Source organism: Aythya fuligula, chromosome 2 (genome assembly GCF_009819795.1).
Source record: "Aythya fuligula isolate bAytFul2 chromosome 2, bAytFul2.pri, whole genome shotgun sequence".
Lineage (NCBI taxonomy): Eukaryota > Metazoa > Chordata > Aves > Anseriformes > Anatidae > Aythya > Aythya fuligula.
Window position 1 is genome coordinate 95780920 of NC_045560.1, and position 22931 is coordinate 95803850.

Sequence of the window (22931 nt, forward strand, 5' to 3'; positions counted from 1 at the left end):
TTTTACAAGTCATCTGTAACAAAGCTGCTGCTTCTATCGTTTTCATAAATTCATAATATGCCAGATGCACAAACAACAAATCATACACCTTCAGACTACCCTCTGTTACCTGATCACTGTTACTATCTTCATATATGGTACAAGGATTGATAACTAAAAGGGTCTATCTCTCACTGATGTAAAAGAACATACTGCAATTATACAAGTACAATATTTTATACGTAAGCCTACCTTATCCTGTACATAATAGCATTCTTTTCTGTGGATGGTTTCATAACAATTAAGGTATCTTCTTCTCAAATAAAGTATCTTCTGATCTACATGCAATCATTTGTAATGGTAGATTCACAACTCCTATCACTGATAGACTGGAACAATACATTGAGCACTGCTTACAATTTCCAGCACTAAGTAGCTTATTGATTAGGTTTCCAGGTGATACTGAGGTGGTAAACTAGACCATGACTACAGTTCAACATGACCAAGAGAAATTCAATAAATTATCTGGGCTGGGCAGCCAAACTCCACCTCAGCCGCTCTCTCATTCTGCCTCCTCAAAGGGAAAGGCGGATAAAATATAATGAAGAAGGCTTAGGGGTTGAGATAAGGACATGAGATCACTCATGTACTACTGTCACGTGCAAAAAAAAAAAACAAAAAACTCAGCACAGGGAGATTAATGTAGTTTATTGCCTATCACTAACAGACTAGAGCAATGAGAACTGAAAGCAAACTAAAAGCACCTTCCCCCTCATCCACCCTTCTCTAAGTCCTCCACCCAAACAGCTCAAGGGAACAGGGAATGGGGGCTGTGGCCAGTCCCTGACACTTCATCTCTGCTGCTCCTTCATGGTCACTCCTTGCCCCTGCTCCACGTGAGGTCTCTCCCACGGGATCCCATCCTTCCCCAACTGATCCTTGGGGGGCTGCCCACAGGCAGCAGCTCCTCAAGCACTGCTCCCACACGGCTCCGTCCCACGGGGTCCATCCCCCAGGAGCAAACTGCTCCAGCACAGGTCCCCCGTGGGTGGGCAGCAGCTCCCCCCAGAGCCCCTGCTCCTGCGGGGGCTCTCCATGGGCCGCAGCCTCCTCCAGGCCACATCCACCTGCTCCACCGGGGGCTCCTCCACCCACGGGGGGGCTGCAGTGTGGAGATCTGCTCCTTGTGGGACCCATGGGCTGCAGGGCGACAGCCTGCTCCACCAGGGGCCTCTCCCTGCACAGCCCGCAGGGGAACTGCTGCTGCCTGCCTGGAGCACCTCCAGCCTTCCTGCTGCACCCACCTGGGGGGCTGCAGGGCTGCTTCTCACTCCTCTCTCCCAGCTGCTGTTGCACAGCAGTTTTTTCCCTTCCTTCAATCTGCTCTCCCAGAGGCCCAACCAGCCTCACTCATCTGTGGCCAGCAGCAGCTCCCTTTTGGAGCCAGCTGGAGCTGGCTCTGATCTGACATGGGCCAGCTGCTGGACTCTACTCACAGAGGCCACCCCTGCAGCTCCTCTGCCACTAAAAGCTTGCCATGTAAACCCAATGCATTAGGATGAATTTAAATAAAGAGAAAAATACTACACAGATGAAAAATACCCAACTGCAAAAATATAAAAGAGGAGCAACTCTTCCTTATTGAGAGGAAAAATGAGTCAGATGCAGAAAGCTTTTGACAAAAGTATCTGTCACTGGACTAAAACCCCAAACTCACCAATAACATAAATCTACAACTATAGAAGACAATAAAAATGCAAGTGACTTTTTTAGGACAGTTGAAAAGGCCTTTATATTGTGGTTGGCACTTTAATACTGTGCCAAAGCTTGGATTCCACACTGGAAGATGAACCCTACTGAAGAGAATATAGAAAACAAAGATATCAGCTAACTAGAAAACATACTATAACAGAAAGAAGTAAAACAAAGTTGGTTTTAGAAGTAGAAAGGGTAAATATGGAGGATAAGTTACAATAAGTCTTTGACATGCAAAAAAATCCTGCAAAGAGGAAGGCATAAGGAATAGAAAAGAAAAGAAGCAATTTATTTAGTTACAGCATGGGAAATTCTTCAAGTCAACTTTAGGGAAAACATTATGACCATAAAGAAAATCAAACTTTGGAACAGGCTGCCTAGGAAAGCTCAGGCATCTGTCAATGCAAAATGTTAAGGAGAGTCATAAACATTTACAGCAAATTATTTAGCTAAGAATTGATTTTTCCTCCAGGCAGGTATATGGATGGCTCTGTCCAGCCTCATTTTCTATGATTCCAGCAGGTGCCAAGTTGTTACCAGTTTACAAACTTAGATGTGAGTATTCAGCCAGGTACTGCCAAGAATCTTATTTGCATATGGCAACATTAAGACAAAAAGTTTTAATAAATTCCTGTGAAGTTTGGAAGGCAGATTACATGTTTATGATGAAGTCTGGAATCATTTGAAAAATTATAGGTCTTAGTGATCTTTTTGTTTTTTCTCCATGTTAGTCAGCTAATTGACATTGGAATGAGTCCAGCAGAGAATAAGAGACAATGGTCAAAATTAGTAACAGAGGAAATTTCAATGGAAAATAGTGCCTGTGCCTTAGCATAATCTCCAGGAGGATCTGCTCCATGGTCTTGCCAGGCACAGAAGTGAGACTGACTGCCCTGTAGTTCCCTGGGTCTTCCTTTTTTCCCTTCTTATAAACGAGGATTATGTTTCCCCTCTTCCAGTCAGTGGGATCTTCACTGGACTGTCACAGCTTCTCAAATATGATGGACATGGCTTAGCAACTACATCTGCCAGTTCCCTCAGCTCCCATGGACTTTTGCACATTTAGGTTCCTTAGATGATCTCGAACCTGATTGTTTCCTGCAGTGGGTGGTTCATCATTCTTCCAGTCCATGCCTTTGCCTTCTGGTGACATGGCTAGAGGGCCCACAGTTTCCCTAGTCCTCCTTTGATCACTGATGTACCTATAGAGCCTTTCTTGTTGCCCTTGATGTCCCTGGTGAAATTTAATTCTAATAGGTCTGACAGCATTCAGTAAGACAGTGCCTTCTAGGCGCTCTTCAGTTATTTACAATTCTTACACTGACTCTCCAATATATCTAGTCTTCCTAAGGTAAGGAGACTGAAAAACCTGTCCTCTACAAAGTTCTGTAGAGTTCTGCACGCTGTTCCCCATATCTTCACCATTATCTGTACTGTATTTTAAATTTAAGAATTAATTTTAAACCTCCTTTACTGTACAAACTAGTTTGAAATATAAAAATAACAGTATAATTTCAAATTCTATTGCTGGAACTTGAAACTGACAACCCTAAAAATGACTAGGTTCCCAAGTGTCAAAATAATTGTATATCCTAGGAAAGTAGATTCTCTACATTTCCTTCTAGTGACAGCATATGGTTGAACAAATATTTATTTTACCTGTTTAGATAACTGCTCTTCACAGAGTTTGTAGAGTGTGTAAAATTTTTGACTAAGGATTTGGTTGTCTCGGAAACCAGCACTTGCCAGCTTGACTCGCATAATAATGCCACGGTCAGGCACCATCATAGCAACTGTGCGAAACTGAATCTTCAGATTTTCTGGAAGTTCCTGTCGTCCTGCATAGCCCGGGTTCTGAAAAATGCAAAATGTAAAATAAAATATTACGTAACGATAGCAAGATAGGAAGGCTTATCTTTTCTGGTAATTATTTGGCAAGCACAGGAGCACATCCACTGGATAACTAAAGAGCGTCACAATTACTCATCACTACTAAGTTGTCCAAGTACTGCAGTTCATGAAGTATCACGTGGGTATTTAGAGATGCCAAAGACACCAGACATAAACAGACAACCACTTACGGATTTTGCTGGAGCTGTTTAAAAAAGTTATTTCCTTAGGGTCTTGATAGTGTTCCAGTGCTGAAGGTTAATGCCCCTTGTGAGCATTATCCAGACCATTTGAGTCCAAAGTTAGTCAGGCAGTACAAGCCACTACTGCATTTAATTTAAATTAATCAATCTGACCTTTCACTGAAGATGTCTAAGTCACTCACATGACTACCACATGGGTTGGTTGTGACAACAGTAGTCTCTGGCTATGCACTGATAGCTTCTTAAACTCTTCCAGCTGCTTTTACACTGCATTTTTACTGGCATTGGTACACTACTAGTTAATTTGTCAAATTGTCTTTTTTTTTTTTCTTTTAAAACTTAGAGTGACAACATTAACAGCTTCTCAAAGATGGGAAACCTTACAATAAAGACAAATATTTCAGTTTTGCATATGTAGCCTACAGCTAAGGAGGGGGAGATACAAAGATGCTTTTAGAGTACGCTTACACTTTCCTGCTTCTTTGCCTCCTTCACTGACAGAAACAGTCCACAGACACCAAAGATAAATCTCTGGGAGGTCAGTGAACCAGAGTGAAGGTGACTTCCTTCATCCTGTCATACAGAAGGATTAAGGTCAAAAATTCTTCACAGGTGGTAAAATACTGACCAGAACACCTATGGTAGTCCTTCCAATAGTCAACTACTACTGTTTCATTTTGAAAGACTTTGATTAAAAATATGAGATGGTTGGATTTAATCTCAATCTATCAAATACTGAACAAAAAAGTAAAATATGTAGTTAATGTTGACTGCATATACCAAGTCCTAAATTCAAGTTAAAAATATTGGCAAGAGAAAATATCATTATTATCATTAGACCAAATTATTGTTCAAACCCTATTCACTATTCTCTAACAGACAGTTCCAATGATTTGAACAAGGATACTTCTATGGGCAATGAAATGGGAAAGATTGTCCATACTGGTGCTATTTATGCACATACATACCATCGTCAGAAATATACCAAATTCTCTGTCCATATCAACAACATCACCATCAGTGAAAATGAACTGAGGTTTCTTATTTTTCTTACACTGAAGTACAATATATATCTGCTGGGCAGCCACTGATAAAACTGGAAGTTCAATGCGGTTAAATTCATCAAAGCAACCCCATGCACCTGACTGGGCCAAACCTAAAAAGGCAATAAGGAAAATATTTGGTTAAACACAGTGCGTCAGATCAAACAAGAAGAATTTATATATATATATATATAAATTATATATATAGCTTTATATGTATATATCAGATTCTATATAACAGGAGGAAAAGAGTAAAACAAATCTGAAAATAAGAAGAGTAAAAGGGATCTGAAGTCACACAACTATCATTTGTAGCAGGCCATGGAGTTCTAGACAGAGTATTAGTATCCATAAACATCATGAAACTAATGTCCTCTGGAGGGTCAAACACTCCTTCTTCTGTGTCATGTTTGAAGAATAAGAAGTAGCAGCTTTCCCAAGAGGTAACAGGAAAGCTGTGTAATCCCCTGCACTTGCACATCCACTCCACAAGAGACAAAAGCTAGCATGTCTATGCAAGAATTACAATCTTCTTTCTCGAAGCCCATAGCTGACTAGTGTTTCTATTGCCTGGGTCAAGCAAGGTCCTGGATGAACACCTTAACTAGTGCTACAAACAAATATTCAGAGGTGCTTAATTCATCCCAATGGCCTAGTGGAGCTTAGCTGGGCTTAAGACATATGAAGACAGCTCTAACATACAGTACATACAGGTACTATTAAAGAAATTGAATGTAACATTGCACAAAACTTTAATCTGTCTTATTGGGCCTACTGCTCAATTTCATCTCTGATGAAAGTAAACCCCAATACAGAATTTTTATCATGGAGCTGCCCTAGTCTTGCTGCTCCCTTGCAAAAAAAAAAAAAAAAAGCAAATGTTTTTCAAATTCATTTGGTTCCATTTGTTTCATATACTACATGGCTATTAGGACCCAGACTGAGGAAAAAAAAGAAAAAAGAAAATGAAAAAAAAAAAAGTGTTTTTGCTACTTGATTTAATAAACAGCAATATCTACTCTTAGGGATATAGCAAGGAAAAGCCCTAAAGCTGAACATTCTTTAACAAAGAGACTCTGTCCCTTATCATAATATCTCCTACACTTATTACCTGTATATCAAATGTATTTTTTGAAATTGCTTTCTCTAAAGGATGATTTCAGTTCTAGCCAAGCAATTTTTCCTTGGGGAAGGAAGAATATCACTTGTTCTGTAATGCCACCTGCTGCATGGCATTGGGAAACCTGACTCTCAGGCAAGGCCAATATCCTCCAGTTTTGAATTAATTAAGTTCTTGCAAAATTATTTCCCTCTGGCAGTGAAGACAGAAAGACAGACAGACAAAAAGAAAGAAAGAGAACATACACACACAAACATAGCACCACATACACACAAGCAAAGGCATGGCAAGCAAACTGTCAGCTGCATAACAGCTTAGAGCCAATTTAATTTTGCTGTGCACTGTCATATTGTGCATAAAGGAGAGGGAAAGGGAAAAAGGGAAATGGAAAAAGGAAAAGGGAGAAAGGGAAAGGGAAAAGCTATATATAATCCCACCTTTTTCTCACTCACAGACACCCAACTAAAAACTGAAAATTGTGACCTTGACTGAAAAGTAGCTACACACAGCTAGTTCAGTCTCTAGCTGAGAAATGTTCCTGCATCTGTTTGTTATTATATAAATGAGCAGCTTTACATAGTTCCTGACCTCTAGGGGACTATTTTCTCTTTTGATATGCAATGATCTGGCCTTAGTCGGATACATAGTATTTACCTCTGGTAAGGACTACAATAATATGTTCAGCACAAGAAGTCATAAGCTTCTAGGAAACTTTAACCCACATCCCAGTGTGACTTAATGAGATACTGTGAAAACTGTTTTCTGCTCCCACTGCTCATCCGAGTACCACAGGAGCCAGCTTCAGCCTCACCCAAGGCAGTGAATTCACCTAAAAAGATCAAAACTAAACCTTAAAATTAACTAAAAGGCTAACTAATGCTTAAAGCGAAGACAGTGATGAAACACTTCATTCCTGTGACACAGCAAAACATCTGTTAAGAGTGGACTCTTTATGGGACCAGCTCAGGACCAGGGAATAGAGTCTTACAATGGCTAAGGACAGTCACAAGCTCTACCAACTGCAGCTTTCCAATAGCAGCTGTGCTACCACAGATTAGTGATATGGAAATGATATGGTTGATGTAGCAGGGAGCACTTTATCCTCTCTTTCTGTAGGAGTGTCTTCTTGACTGTTTAAGAGAGAGAGAGAGAGATACCAGCACCTTTTCAAAGCTCCATGCATCCCTTCTGTCATGGATCATGGTTCAGAGGAACAAGGGGATGGAGGCTGGCTGAGGCAAACAAAGCAAGAATGGAAATATTTTTTATTTATGTTCACATTCTTATAAATGGTGCTAATGTCTTGAATTTTCAGTTACTGAGAAGCAGGGCATTCTGCAGAATGCATAACTAGACAGACAAAAAATTCAGAGCCATTATCAGAAATATTTGGCAAATTGGTGTTTGTTTTTTGTTTTCCTTCTTTCTCTGTTCTACTTGTTCCCATTTTCCTTTTTTAATACATCCATTAAAGAAAATTAACAAGTTAATGAGGCCCAAAAATGTCTGTAAAGGAACAAAAGGATTAGGAAGAAGAACAGTGAAGTCCAGCGAAATTAGTCCTAGTCCTGTTTTTAACCCAGCTCTTCTAAATATGTACTACTTGATCAAACTCAGCCATACACAAACCCAGTAAGACCACAAAGGAGACTGGATAGAAAGATGAAAAATTAAATATAAAATCATCTTAATTCAAATATGGCATAGCTTTCAGGCTTTCTGTCTTCATTAGAAAAGCTTAACTGGATACTCTTAAGCTTTTAAATATAAAATCAAATACAAAAACTACTTCTATTAAAATGGCCAGCTCTGCTCATTTCTCAATTAAAAATAGCAATGATCTCCAGGTTATATTTTCAATGTTCAGGAAGTATTACAACAGTGAAATTATTTTTATGATAACTTGTGCTCTGTTTAAGAGCCTACCACTTACAGAAAATGGTTACGTTCTTGGGTCTGCAAGTCCATATAAGCCATTGTAGCTATATACAAGAAAACAGACATCATGCAGTTCACAGACATTGGATCATCTGACCACTGCTTGCAAAACTGACTTTAGAGCTCTGTTTATAACATAACCAAACAAACATGCTTATATGTTTGGTTATGTTTATAACATAACCAAACAAACAAAAAATGGAAAGCATGGGAAAAACAAAACAAAACAAAACAAAACAAACAAAACCAAAAAAATCAAACATCAGGCCAAACTGATAAACATGCATCTGGAAATATGAGAAAATAGGGAAGAAAATATCCCTCGATAACTAATGAAGAGACAAAAACTGATGACTGTAAAATGAACAAACCAGATTATTTCTTACCTTTATAGATACGGCCCAATCCTCTGTAGTCCATTTGGTCTGAACAATTGAAAACAACAACATACTTTCCCAAGCATTTTCCCATGTCTTTAGTTGTCTCTGTTTTCCCTGTCCCTGCAGGCCCTGCAGGCGCACCACCCATACTCATGCCCAGGGCCTGTGCCAGAGTGATGTAACACCTGGAGACAGAACAAGCGGCTTTTTACTAGGACAGACAATGATAAGACAAGGGGAGTGGTTTAAAACTAAAACAGGGGAGATTTAGATGAGATGTTGGGAAGAAATTCTTCACTCAGAGGGTGGTGAGGCAATGGCACAAGCTGCCCAGAGCAGCTGTGGATGCCCCATCCCTGGAGGTGCTCAAGGCCAGTCTGGATGGAGCTTTGGGCAACCTGGGCTGATGGGAGGTTTCCCTGCCCATGGCAGGGGGCTGGAACTGGGTGGGCTTTAAGGTCCCTTCCATCCCAAACCATTCTGGGATTCTGTGATCAATCCTTTTCTGCTATTAATTACTTTAAGGTCCCTTAATGTAACCACAGCATTTGCATTATATAGAGCTGGGGGAGGGGGCAGAAATACTTGTTCTTCCTTGCGGTAAGTACTGGGTTGACATCCCCAAGGTTAATTCACAGCCTCCCCAGATAGCATGGAGACTAGTGAAGGGAGAAAGAAGGCTACTGTTCTAACCTATAATGTTCCAAAATCCCAGCAAGCCCATGTCCAACAATTTTAACCCTGTGATACTCAATAACTTTATGATATGTCTGGGGAGAGAAAATGGGCACTGGAAAAGAAACAAATGGCAATGTCTAGTATAACTTCCTATAAAGTAATACAGTGCTCATCGTAACACTGGCAGTAATAATGCTTTATTGCCTTATTACACTGTAATCAGTAACAGGCTCTCAGTTAACACTGAAAAAATACAGTCCCTAACAGTTCTGTTGCTGAAACAGAGTTAAGGACAAAATCCCTACATGGCAAAAGTCCTAAGAAAGAAGACAGCACTTGCATTTCTTTTTATTTTAACTGCCGTGACATGGTCTGTGTCTGACATGATGCTCAGGAGCATTCAATTTCAGGCCCACCATCTTAATGTAGTGTATTTCTTATGTACTTCAGGAATCCTTCTGACCACAAGGTCATTAGCCAAACAGCACTCGACTCCAAGATGATTAACAGAAAGCACAAATATTATTATTTGAAAATTGTCAGGGGCTCATACAAGTCCATATGGCAGCATTAAAGTATTAAAAAGGAAAAGCCTATAAGGGGAATTAACTCTGTTCTCACACAATACTACTTAGGTACATAGGTTTCCCCTAACAACACTAAAAAATATCCCTGCTTCAAACACTCTTTCAGTACATCACAGTAGATAGCCACCAATCTCTGCAGCTCTGCTTGGATCTTGTAGGTTTGGCCAAGAACAGATACCTGTGGGGTTTATTTTGCTATTGTTACAGCCTAAGCTCATGCAAAAGACTCATTTTCTTCCAAAATGCCACTCTGTGCTAGTTTTCAATCTCACGTGACATTGTATCCTGAACCAATCTCTAGCCAATCAGGCTGCATTTTAATTCTGTGAACAAATTTTGAATAACTGCATTTTCTTGATACTGTCTCTTAATGGGTAAAAATGTTGTCTCCATGGTAGTGCTGCCATACCCACTAATCAAATGCATGTTTACTGCTGCAAACAGATCTCTATCTAGCATAGGAATAATAAGGTACATTACATAGAATTTGGCAGATGTGTGATATATATTAAAAACTAGGTATCCAAGCACAGGGCTTTGGCTCTCTAAATAGCTCACTGGGCATAATTTCAGTTCAGAAATTGGCAAAAGTCTGAAATTTCACTTAATAAGTAAATAAAATCTTGCAATACAGAGAGTGCAAAGATAATTCCAGCATTAATTCAACAGCTTGCAGCCATTCTTCACATAACAAACTGAACATGCACAGTATTTTGACACTCCTCTTCACACGTAACAAGTTTTGGCATCACAAATACAACTGCCTCTTGCCTAGGTGAAGCGCTACTGAGTACTTCAGGAAAATAAGCATATACCAGAGTTTGTACTGTGATGCATAACTCTCCAGCAATAAAAAGTTCTCCATAAATTTTGTGTTCAAAACTTATGTTTTTGTTGTTTAGTTTTGTTTTCTTTTCTTTTTGCACTCCATGGGCCTTGCTTTAAACCATGCTTCTACTAGTTATTCGAGGCAATGTCCTAAGTTACTGACTTTTAGCTCTCGGATGACTTCAAACTAATTATTTGCCATAACCCCAAATTCAAATGCAACTATTAGCTTACTGAAAGCAGCAACATAGTGTTATGTAGATCCACTTTGTTTAGTGGATGTAGTTTATAACACTCAGCTATGGTCACCCTGAGCACAAGTAAGCTTTCAATATCTACCACAGCACACACAGCTCAAACAAACATTCAGAGAAAAGTCAGGGTCCCTCACTGGGGTGCCTGTTTTCTCTAAATGAATATATAAGCACTGGCCTCTGCTGTTCGGCATCAATATTGCAGCACTATACTGCAAACCAATGAATTCTGACTCTCATGAAAGTTAAAGAAAATAAGTCTTTGCTTCAAGTACTGTATACTGCCATCTTTTTATAGTTACCTGTCAGTTAAAGGAGTTATAACAAGTCTGTCCGTACACCCTAAGTATTCATTGCAGTAGGTGAACTCTACATCAGTGATTTGGATAACACATTTATCCAAGTCTTCGAGAAAATAAAATCGAGACTGTTTTTGCCATTCAAAATCAGATGGAGATTTAACATTCATACGGACCTACAATAGAAGAGAAATATTATTAATACAGAAACGGTATAACAAATTCATCTTCAGTTCTGTTCTCCCTACACAAGAAAATCTGCTATGCATAAATTCAAGAGATCAAAGACTGAACATAAAATGAGTCAGGATTCAAGACATCCAGTATTCTTTTCAAACCTCATTGTATGACTTAATCTGATCCTTTTTAATCTTTCTGATCACTTTGATTTTCCTCTGAATTGTGAAGAGAAATTGTGGATTTTGTTGTAGAAAGATATTGAAGAACAAGGATGGTAAGCTTCATAAAAAGCTAAGCAATAATATTGGTTACACTCCATGATGTCACTACTCATGGAAATATTAAATGCTAGACAAAGATGAAATGCATTCTACACATCTATGTACTTCTTTAGTTGGGATATATTCTTCTGTATGAAGTCGCCACATGTTTAGAACTGTAGTATATTAATAGATCTTGATTCATTATATTTGACACATGATCTCAAAACCATTGTTCTCTTACACAATACGTGGTTATTGACATTGTAGATATACTTCAAGGGGAAGGAGAGATTATGGTTTCCCAACCACTTCCCTATACTTTCTCTTAATCAAAAAAAAAAAAAAAAGTAAAAAAAAAAAAAACATTTAGCAGGGAATAGGATGTTTTAACAGAATGGGATAATATTAGATGAATCAATTAAGGATCCTTGCCTTGGATTTCTCACTGATTTTTTATTTCACATATAGACCCTTTAAAATTAGCCCATTTTCTGTGATTCAATTTTGTTACAATATGACATTACATTAATTCATAATGAAATGTCCAATTAAGAAACCAATTATGAAAATCAAAAATTATGAGCACAGGATAAAACCATTTGCTTAACTTAGAACCTGGCAGTTTTCTTTCCAACTTTTAGTATTTCTTGATGATTTTCTTTCTTTACACAGGCATTTAATATTTACCTTCCTAAAGTACACATACAAATTAAACAGCGTTGTATTGTATTACTAACCTTTACATACTGCAAGCTTTTTGAAAGTTATTTTACTCCCATTTTTGTAAATATAGTTTCATATATTGAAAAAGCTTATCTAATGGAAATTTGATGCAACCCAATTATAAAAATAAAACAAAACATTTAAATATCTGTTCTGGGTATTGTTGCTATCCATTTCAAACATGTGAAACCTCACTGCTTTAATCTTCAAATAACTATTACCTTAAATCAACACAGAGGCCAGAATGGAAAACATACAATTGATAGCAATACTAAAGGGCCATTTTTTCTTTTTTTTTTACATTTTATTTAAATAATTTATTAAATTTTCAATTTGTGAGAACATCTTAATTCTAAAAATTTAAGCTTTTTGCCCGCAATGAATTTTTGCATGAGTATCAACAACCATTTTAAAAACAGAAGAGCAGTAAGCCTGAATCCATGAACTTATCTATAATTCACCCTTATCTCTGCATGACATCTATATGAAATGAAACGGAGTAGAACAGATATGCTATATCACAGCACTAATATCAGAGCTACTCAAAGAGAATACATTGTAAGATTTGTTTATAAATTATATGCACAAAAGCTTCCATAGAGAAAGTCCCTTAAAGGTCTTCAAAAACTTACCAAATCATCAAAGATATCTTTCTGGTGTACATGAATAGTGATTAAAGTTTCATATTTTGTGCGCTCCATTCTTGTCAGATCGTGTGTTGTCATATCGATCAAATCATTCAAAAGCTCCAAAAACTTCTGATTTGTTGTGTGCATTACCTTTTCCATATAGCAAGAACAGTCATATTAATATAAAAATAATTTGCTTTTCCAGTGTTTAAAAAAAAAAATCTGCAAACACCTGTGCTCATGAAATCTATGACTTTCTTTGTATTTATTAGGTTTAGAATCCTAAATTTGGATACGCAGGCTGCCTTCCATGTATACATTCCTAGCCCAACAAAGTACAATATTGTTATATATCTAGGTGAACAGGTCACATGAGATTTTATTCCAAGATTAGTGTTCCCTCTACTACATATTACAACTTCAAATGATTGCATGTACTTTTTCAGAACCATAAGCCTTTGGGTTTGGGTATTAAACATTAGCCTGACCAGTATCTACTCTTCAGGGAGGGCACAGAAACCTAGAGATCTATCTCATACTCTAATGCCACTGCTGAAATAATAATTTCTTATGTGGTACCACACTCTGTTTCAAAATTCCACAAAATACAAAATGACTATACAGTACTGATTTAGGTAAACTGTGTCAGCCTATGTCAGTGATTTTCCTGGTACACAATAAATCATTAAGCACTGAGGTGTCAGAAAGGGCAGTTCATAATTATTCCTGTTCCAAGTATGTGAGAGAACAATCACACAAGCTTTCTGTGAATATATGCAAACCCTAAAACTCCCCTTGCTTGCTGAGAAAACAACTGCTAAAAACACTCCAAAAGTAACAGAGCAGTATAGAATCTCCCTACCCCTCAAAAATATATAAAGTTTGTCCAACAAACTTCTAGGCGATGCAAAAGAATCTGAGTCTACTTAGTTTTAAAAACTGGTCTGCACCCTTTTTAAATTTTGTATGATGCAGAAAAGGAGGCACTAAATGGTATTCTCTACAGTCTAGAGTCTGTTTTAATTTACTCTGAAAGTACAACAAAGTACCTTTCTCCTCCACTTTCTTTTATTGTACTATGGTGTTACTATTTCTTAGTCTCATTTCACTGTATATTCCTGATTAACAGTAATTTTCAACTCTTTAGTTCGTATCCTCTCCTTCCTACTTCAGAGAATCAGTGTTATTACATTAGTAACAGCTTGCTGTTAACAATATCTTCGAGTGTTTGAGATGAAACCAGCATCTCTTCAAATAGCTTCTATTCTTTCCCTTGCCTAAAAAAATATAGAGCACAATAACTGCAGATTCTAACACATTCTGTTACAGTAGACCAAAGCCCATAAAGTTCAAATATTTCTCCAAATATGGGGAGCTCTTATTTCTTTCCAAATCTGATTTTGGGAAAGTAATAGGATGAGATTCACTGTATTCCCAAAATGACAAATTAGCTCTTCTCAAGATTAATGTGCTGTCAAAACAACAGAGAAAAATCACAGGATTAGAAACAATTTTAAAGCATATGCTGGGGGATTTGTGACCTCTTAACACTTTTAATTATTTTATTTTCCTGTTAGTTAATTTTGAATTCAGGTTACTTAATTTGTATTTTTTGCTTTTTCCTATGAATTACTTTATTTTTTCACAATTATGTACTGATCCAAACAATATTTTTAATTAATCCCCAGAGATTCATTAAATACTACCTTTTTGTCTGTTTTGGTACTGTTCAGTGCATTCTCTGCATCTCTGGTCCAAATCATTTGAATTCCCAGAAGTCCTATTTGTGCAGGAAACATTGCCTGAAAATCATACAGTTTAAATCCTGAGTCGCTAATGGCCACTGATGCCTCTCTAATGATGGTGTGGATTGTTTTCCTAATCCCATTCAGCAGCTGACCTAACCAGAATTCCACATTGCCCTGAAACAAACAAGAAAATACTTTTAAAGAATTAGTTTATGAATAATTCACAAGGAGAAACAGCCCTGTGTGACTTCTCTTTTCCAGTCCTTCAAACTCCCACTCCCCTGTTTGCTATTCTCTTTGCTTTTTTATGTTATTCTCTAACCTAAAAGATTCCTGTCCTCCTTCTGCTCCACTGCATTTCTGTGTGCCCTTATAGTGATGGATTTAGCACTTCATATCAGCACTGATGGAAAAAAACAGCTAAAGTAATTGTTACAGAATGACACAAGACTCCTGTCCTTTCCGGCCTTGAATATGCTGTTCACATTGGAAGGTATTCATTCAGCTAGTCAAATTGTAACACAATGCAACACTGTTGGTCACTACAACATAAATCTACTTTAAATCAAGTCATGAAAAAGTGTAATTTATACTGCTGTTACCTGAGCTATAACTGGTTCAATAATATTGACCTGTTCTCCTTCTTGAGATTCAAACAACAAAATCTGGTCGTAGCTTTTTTCATTAAATCCAACTCGGTTAACATTGTCAAACAAACTTAATAAGTGTGCCTGCAATAGAATCAGAAAAAAAAAAAAAGAAAAAAGAAAAAAAGTTGCATAAACTGATCTGATATGGCATTCTTACTCTACTTTTAAATTATGTATTAGACCCTTCTGTAGGTTTTCCACAAATGAAAAAAATTCACTCAACTAAATAATGCTCTGTGGTACTCACTTACTAATATCGACTGTAGGAACAATATTGCTTTATTACTTATACCTGAATAGTATGGGAATCAGATGCTTGACCAAGGATTTCCAGAAGAGCAGGATCAGACACAAAAAAAAATCTTGGAAATATTAACCGTTTTTTTTCTAAATACCCAGTCAGGGATTTCTGACAGATTTCCAATTGTTCCAGCAAATGTGGCAATAGCTGTGACAAAGTCTCATCTCCAACACAGCACTGTACGATGTTTGACGTTTCATGGGCTCTCTGCATGATTTTCTGCCATGATTTATCAATGTTCTGAAATCTTCTGGCTTCCTGGAGTATGTGAAAAATACATTAGTTCTTCCTAATATTTGTCAATTTCTAAAAATCAAAGAAATGCATCAGGCAAGGTAATAGTTTAACATTTCCTCTGCAGCTCAAGTCTTTTTAAGTCTTTTTTTTTTTTTTTTTTTTTTTGCTAATATATGAATATTTATAGGCATGCTTACAATAATCAGTGTTTATATGATCAAAGTTCAAATTGCAAGAGAAAGAGTCCAACGTGATAGCTCTGAAAATGTCTTTTTCTTCATGCTAAGCACCAAAAAATTGTCCATATAAAAGGATTCCAACACACTTGCATTAAAAAACAAACAGCAACCTTCTCACAAATGAGTCTTCCTAATAGCAGCACACAACATAGTGTAATGCAATACGGACAGCTCCACACAGGTTATGAGGAGTAACTTAGTAGTAATACTTTACTAACAAAAACCATATAAACAGCCTGCGACTGCTGCACTACTGAAGTATTGTAGGTAGGCGATGGGAGACAAATTCTCAACTACTGAGAGCTGGAAAGTAAATATTTTTCTACCCTGGATATACCAACTGTAAAAACTCTTCACCTACAACAGATGAAATGTTAACAAGGTCATAAACAATCAGAGAGCTAGAAGTATGGATCAAGAGAGCATCCAAAACAGGTCTTCCCCTCAGTTTTAACTCTCCTTCAAGCCAAACAAGCCCAACTTGCTGAATCTTTTCTTGTATATCATGGATAGCACCTCATTCTTATCACTCTCTTCCATTCTCTCTCATATTTATCTATGTGTTTCTTTAGCCAAAAAATAGTAAAATATTCTTGCTATCAGTTATTTCTGTTCATGCATTTCACTTTTCTGCCTGTATGCTACAGAGCAACAATCAAAAACTAATTTCCTGACAGTACTGTGAGAGTGTCAAAAGCCTATCTAGGTATATAGCAACTACTTTTTTTCCCTCTATCCACAAAGCATGCTATCCACACTAAAAATAAGCTAGATTTGTTTGATATGTTTTGCTCCTAATAAAACCATACCAACTGTTATTAATCTCCTTGTTAACTTTCAAATGCTTACAGACCACTTGTTTTTTTGTTGCGGTATTCATGCAGGTATTGCAATTAAGCCCACAAAATCTATGATTAATTCTCCACCAAGCTCCTCCTCCTCCTCCTTCTCCTCTTTCTTTAAAGGCAGTAATCACATTTGCTTTTTTCCAGAATAGTAGTTCACATATCATCCTTGTAAAAAGCAGTTTCAGCAGTTAGCAAATACCTCACTTGTTCTGTGGTATTTGTTCATCTGCAGAAACTGCCTATTGATTCTCTGATAAATATTAAAAATATAAACACATCTCATGAACTAAAAAAAAAAAAATCGTATTATCTTACATAACAGTTAAGAAAGCTTTACTTAAGTTACAAAAATTAATGTTACTTTTGGAAATGGTAAGCGTTTAATTATAAAAAGTGTGTCCTGAAATAAATTTGTATTTAATAATTTCCAAATCATTTTGGTTTTGTTAAGCTATAGACCTGGTTGATCCCTCATAGAAGGTACTAAACTGTGGTGTGTTGAAATGATATGAAAGCCTCTGACTAGGAGAGGCAACAGGGAAGATGACTTGTTCTAGTCTTTCTCTCTTGCAGGAAGTCAGAGCATTTCTTAAATCTTTCGCAGCTGCCTTCATGGAAGGCCAAAACTGCCTTTTGAAGAGACTGCAATAGTTCACACAGATTACAATACATACAGTTGCCAAAGTCTCCCAGCATCTCTCTGGGACTTAGTTATACTGAGTCCTAGGAAGTACAGAACATACAGAAAGTTGCATTATTATTTAACTTAGAGCCTACTAACATGCACATAGGGAGAAAGGAATATTTCCATATATGGAAGACATGATAAACCAGTTTTGTACCATTAAATAGTACTGAACCCTGTGCTATTTATATGATTCACTAATAATGCAAGCTGACAAGGACAGTTGAGCATGAATTATAAACAATCCTGTTCCTTTAGGTTTCACTAAGTTCTATGCAGTTCAACCAGACAGACCTCAGTTTGGCAAAACTTCTTCTGAAGTGCCTGTGGATAACCCACAAACCTTTATTATTATAACGCCTTTTTAAGTAAACTCTGTGATGTGGCTAATCTCTTGTTATAACATACAGCCATTGACATATTATCATAATTCAGCATACCTGAGGTAGTTGTTTTGCAATGTCTCCAGCAATAAACACAGCTTCAAGGTAAATCCAGAGGTTTTGTACAGCAATCCAGTTTTCAATTATTTCTGCAGTGTTGGTCAACTTCTGAACCCACTGTTGTATAGTGGACTTAAACGGTGCATTATACCTGTATAAACAACAATTAAAGGGAACAAACAAACAAACCCCTTAGATGATAACTGTTTACTTTTGGTTTTGAATAGATTTACACAGTACATGCATATTTTAACTTTTGTACCTGTTGCTCATGAGTGACCCCAATATCATCAGGCTGTCTTCCACCAAGGCTATTTTCTCTAATATATCTGATCCTTTCAGAAGGAGTTCTCCTCGTGCTTTGAACTGGCCAAAACTGAAAGTATGAGTACTCCATTCACTGATGACATGCTTCAATTTTGCTTCAATATCCTTTTCTTTAACAGCGCTGATGCATATATCCTATGTAAAATTAAACTAGTAATTGGTATTCCTCTAAGGCTAGCATAATGCACACTCTTAAAGGCAATAAAAATTCATTAGCTAGATCCAGATTTCAGTATGAGCTCTAGCTAATGGAAATATACATCAAAACATCTCAAAATTATTGTGCTATACCACTAGATTTTATTACAGAATTATTTGTAAATGAAATAGTTTATGGGCACTTGGTCACCTTACACTTTTGAAAATTCACCAACTCAGTAAACCTGCAGGCAGAACTTACCTCTCTGCACATATTGAAATTGGAAGTCTAATATATCCACTGAGGGGGGTTAGGGAAAATTCGCATTACCAGTCAAAACCAGGAAGCAGTCTAAGAACAGAGTGTGTGGAGGCAACATGACTGTCTGCTACCTCTTGAAGACCATGAGGACAGGAATATCATAAAATTGGCTATTGCATCAGAAAGAAAAAGAGCAGCTACTCAGATTGGACTACCCCAAGTTCAGGTTCAGGAGTATACTAGATGCCATCACAGGCTTAAAATCTTCCTTTGAATGTAAAGCTATCACTCTGAACCCTTTAAAAGGCTTAAATTCTTGCCTGGAAATTGGGTATAGCTGAGATTTGATTTTTCATGTTTCTGTCTTAGAAGTGTACCTCCTTTGTGGAACTAGATAATTCAGCTCACTACTGTGGAGAGACCACAGGTTTAGCAAACATTCACAATGAAACTGAAGTTTGAAACAGCTGGGTCTTCCCTTCTTTATTTTTAGTTATTCTTTATGCTTGCAAAAGGTAACAATAGCATAAAGCTAGTACTTGCTAGATGACAATTGTTCCCAAAATGGAGGGGGCAATATCTTTGTAGTCTGTGCATGTTACACAAGCTTTCTCATTCCTATGTGCTTGTGTGAAGAGTCAGTTTTAAATATAAAAGAACTCTACTGTCCTTTAATACTTTTTAAGTGTCTGATTAGTAAAATGCCTCACTTCTACAACATTCCAAGGATTCCAAGCATTTAACAGGATCAGATTTATGATGACTATTTTTTTTCCTCTGATGAAACACTTAAAAAGAAGAAAAAATATAGAAGTAGACAAACCCTGAAACAGAAGTATGACAGAATCACACTACTCTTAAAACAACAGAATTCCTTCTAGGGAGGGATTAGTGTAGTACCAGTTTTTTATTTAACTGATAAAAGGATAAAAAAATGATAAACTTTTTTTTTTTTTTTTTTTTTTTAACTTTTAAAATGATAAAATTTTAGCTGATAAAAGGATAAAAGGAAATAAACTAATCATCATTGCTGTTATCAGCTACCAAACTCCATTCTTCAAAAGAATCCTCCAACAAAAGTCAAATTTGTTTAGGTTACAAAGCTGACTAGAAACAGGATTCCAAAAGTACAGAATTCAGATCACAAGAAAATCATTAAAAACAAAGAGAAAATAATATATACCTCAACATCTTCTTTATATTTTAATAAAGAAGCATCCATTATGTTTTTCAAAGAGAAGTTTTCAGAGTCAACATCAAAGTGATGTCCAGTTACTTGTGCAATTCTTTCCCAGTGTCGTGGCATCATTGCCTACAAAAGTCCACAGGAAAGTTTTTTTTTTTAATCTAATATTTTTAAGATGAGAATGATCTTAATCTGATTTTTTTTCAATATATCTGTTAAACAAATAGAGGAGTCTGGACTTCCCCTCTACTGAAAGCATTAATAATTCTCCTAATCACACCATGAAGTTTTTTATTTTACTTTTCTGTAACTAATGGTAACTAGTTATTTTTGCAAAAAAAAAGAAAGCTGTTTTAATCAGTAAAAATAATCATAAAAAGCCTCCTGTAGTCATAAACAGTTTTTCAAGTGAATTTTATCTCCAAATTATTATGCCAAGCATACTTTGTTTGCCATCATTTCAAGCAAAGGACAGCTTTCTGCAAAGTCATCAATTTTCTTTTTTAGGTCTTGAAATGCTTGCCATTCCTTCAGTGCTTTAGGTAACTTACGGATTCTATAAAATAAGCATAAAAGAAGAAATAAATGATTTTTCATAACCACAATTCAATATTTAATAATAGAATATATTTTCATTTTTCAACCAGTAGACCCATCAAGAAAAATCCTGTTACAAGCTCACAACATAAAACATAGCCTATTATTTCCAACTGCAGGCATGGAACACTGCTAAAGACAGTAGAAGCCACACTTGAACAGTTTGGTTTCCATTTCAGTTTACATTAAAAAGGTTAATTTTATGTACACACCTATGTCTGAACTTAAGCCTTTGCAGTATCACTGCATTATGAAAAATTTGAAAATACACCCAACTTTGTAAAGGGGAAAAAAAGGATTAAACAACACATTTTTTCAGGCAAAATAAAATACATCCTAAAACAAAATTTATCTGCCTGCAAACAGAAAAATACTTCAGTTTCAATCAAATAAGTCCTGTTTTATATCTAGTTTGTATGAAAGATGGTTAAAGAAAAGTCTTCCTTAATGCACAAGTTCAATATGAAAAATAAAGGAAAATTAAGAATATCTAGTACTATGAATTGTCACAGCTCCATTTACTTCTAACAAGTCAGGTCAATTTAAATCTGCCAAAGGTATGGACTAAAGGCTGGCAGCGTTTCTCTTACAGATCATTGGCAGAAAGGAGAAAGAGCACAAAACCAATCCATAATGAAAAATTCCTTCAAAGAAATTTTTCATTTTTCACAGCTCAAAATCAGACAGATCTGTCACACAACACGGAAGCATGTCTGAATTCTTCACTGCTTGCTGTTGTGGGGTAGATGGGAGGTGTCTCTGCCCATGGCAGAGGGTTGGAACTGGATGATCTTTAAGGTCCCTTCCAACCCAGACCATTCTCTGATTCTATGAACATATGCATACTGTTGCAGCACTGCAATGATCTCTGTAGTCTTTCATCTTGAATACAACAACAGACGATATCAAATACGCTACAGAAAAGCACTGTAGAATTGAAAAATATATTATTCCATGTGTGTATAAGGCTTTATAAGAACCAGATTCTAGATACTTCTATGCTGAGGCACAACAACATGCTTACAAACGCTGCCTTAGGCTCGCAATTGGAAACAGTAACATTATTATAAAAGGGAAATTTCCCTCTAGCTGTTACCGTAAACTTCTATAATGTTCCTTTCCAAATGCCTTTAAAATAAATAAATAAATAAATAAGTATTTATCCTTTTAATCTCTTTTTAAATGGAATTATTCGCACCAACAGTGATTTTTAAGAATCTTCTTTTCATGATTCTATTTTCTATTATACTACTATTTTTTAAAAGGGGTAGCAAAAAAGAACATTACATTAACGAACTATGTGTAGCTTTAGAATTGTGTGAAAATACTACCATCATTTCCAGTATTCCTGCCCATTTCTTAACACAACATACCGTCTTAGTTATTTCTGTGGGTATTCCCTGTACACTGTTTAAAATTCTCTAGAATTAAAGAGAATACATGTAGCTTGATGCAATAATGCTAGCAAGTCTGCCAAAGGAAGGATAGTACTGGGTTAGAGTTATATTATAAAAAATGTTTACTGCCTATTGGTGGTCTCTCTGCTCCAAATCACTTGAGGGGGTACAAAATAAAAATAAAAAAGAACGTGAAGTAAATAGAAACACATAATGTTCAAAGCTGTTATCATGCAGTGGCTTCCTTTCGAGTTCCACTAAAAGACAACATAAAAATACTTATGCCACCCTGTGAATCATAATTATATGTAGAAAAAATGATGACGTGGATTACAAAATTCTACTGAAATGATATCCAGATTTATTGAACAGGTGATATATTTTCAATACATTCGTTTTTACTATTAATTTAAAAAAATCTATTTTTTTTAAACTAATGACTAAAAACTAATTCACTCACTCAGATTTTCCAGGAAAGGAAGAAAATCTCTACTGCACCCCTTCAGTGTCTACAGAAACGGTAAAATTTGATAAAATGGTGACATGCTCAAAATACCATATGACTAAAAAGCCTGAGCACAAGTAACCTTTCCAACACTTTTCAAAGAGGTGGAATGAGAGAGAGAAAAAATAAATAAATAAAAAATTGATCTCAAACTCTTGAAAGATATGCCAAATACACTGAAGTCTCTCTCAGGTCACATTGGTGAATCCAAAATCAAAAGCTGATAGAACTGTGTGAAGCAAAGAGGCTGGCTGTTCCAGAAGAAAGGCTCTGCAGAAGAGAAGGCTCTTTATATTGAGTATGAAATTGTCTTGACAAAACTCACTGAGAAAGTCATCAGTGCCACTGCATAAAGAAGTGAAGCAAATGTTTATATAAAAGAAGATAGAAAACATTTCATTTGTTTTTCATTAGAAAAAAACATGATGTGTTTTCCCTCCGGATGATAGGATAAAAATACCGCATATTTGTATTCAAACTTGTGCATGTAATTTGTTTCTGACATAGAGTATGTAAACCCATTAAGAGCAAAAGAGAGACTGGAATAGGTAACTACTCTCAACGAATGAATGGATGCACAGAATACTTAAGGCCTGAACATCAACTCTCCACTTTTGAC

General features: G+C 36.5%; 1 protein-coding gene across 1 annotated transcript in view; it reads right to left on the reverse strand.

The window, feature by feature from the left end:
- LOC116485621 (dynein heavy chain 5, axonemal-like) overlaps positions 1–22931 on the reverse strand; it is a 145789-nt gene that overhangs the window by 83474 nt on the left and 39384 nt on the right. Inside the window, exons 31-42 of the mRNA XM_032181113.1 lie at positions 20258–20369; positions 19811–19939; positions 18163–18362; positions 17898–18051; positions 15440–15706; positions 15100–15228; positions 14456–14671; positions 12753–12899; positions 10958–11130; positions 8315–8493; positions 4796–4983; positions 3394–3588 (exon numbers count right to left, since the gene is read on the reverse strand). Coding sequence (XP_032037004.1) covers positions 3394–3588; positions 4796–4983; positions 8315–8493; positions 10958–11130; positions 12753–12899; positions 14456–14671; positions 15100–15228; positions 15440–15706; positions 17898–18051; positions 18163–18362; positions 19811–19939; positions 20258–20369 — 2089 coding nt within the window. The remainder of the gene's footprint in view (positions 1–3393; positions 3589–4795; positions 4984–8314; positions 8494–10957; positions 11131–12752; positions 12900–14455; positions 14672–15099; positions 15229–15439; positions 15707–17897; positions 18052–18162; positions 18363–19810; positions 19940–20257; positions 20370–22931) is intronic.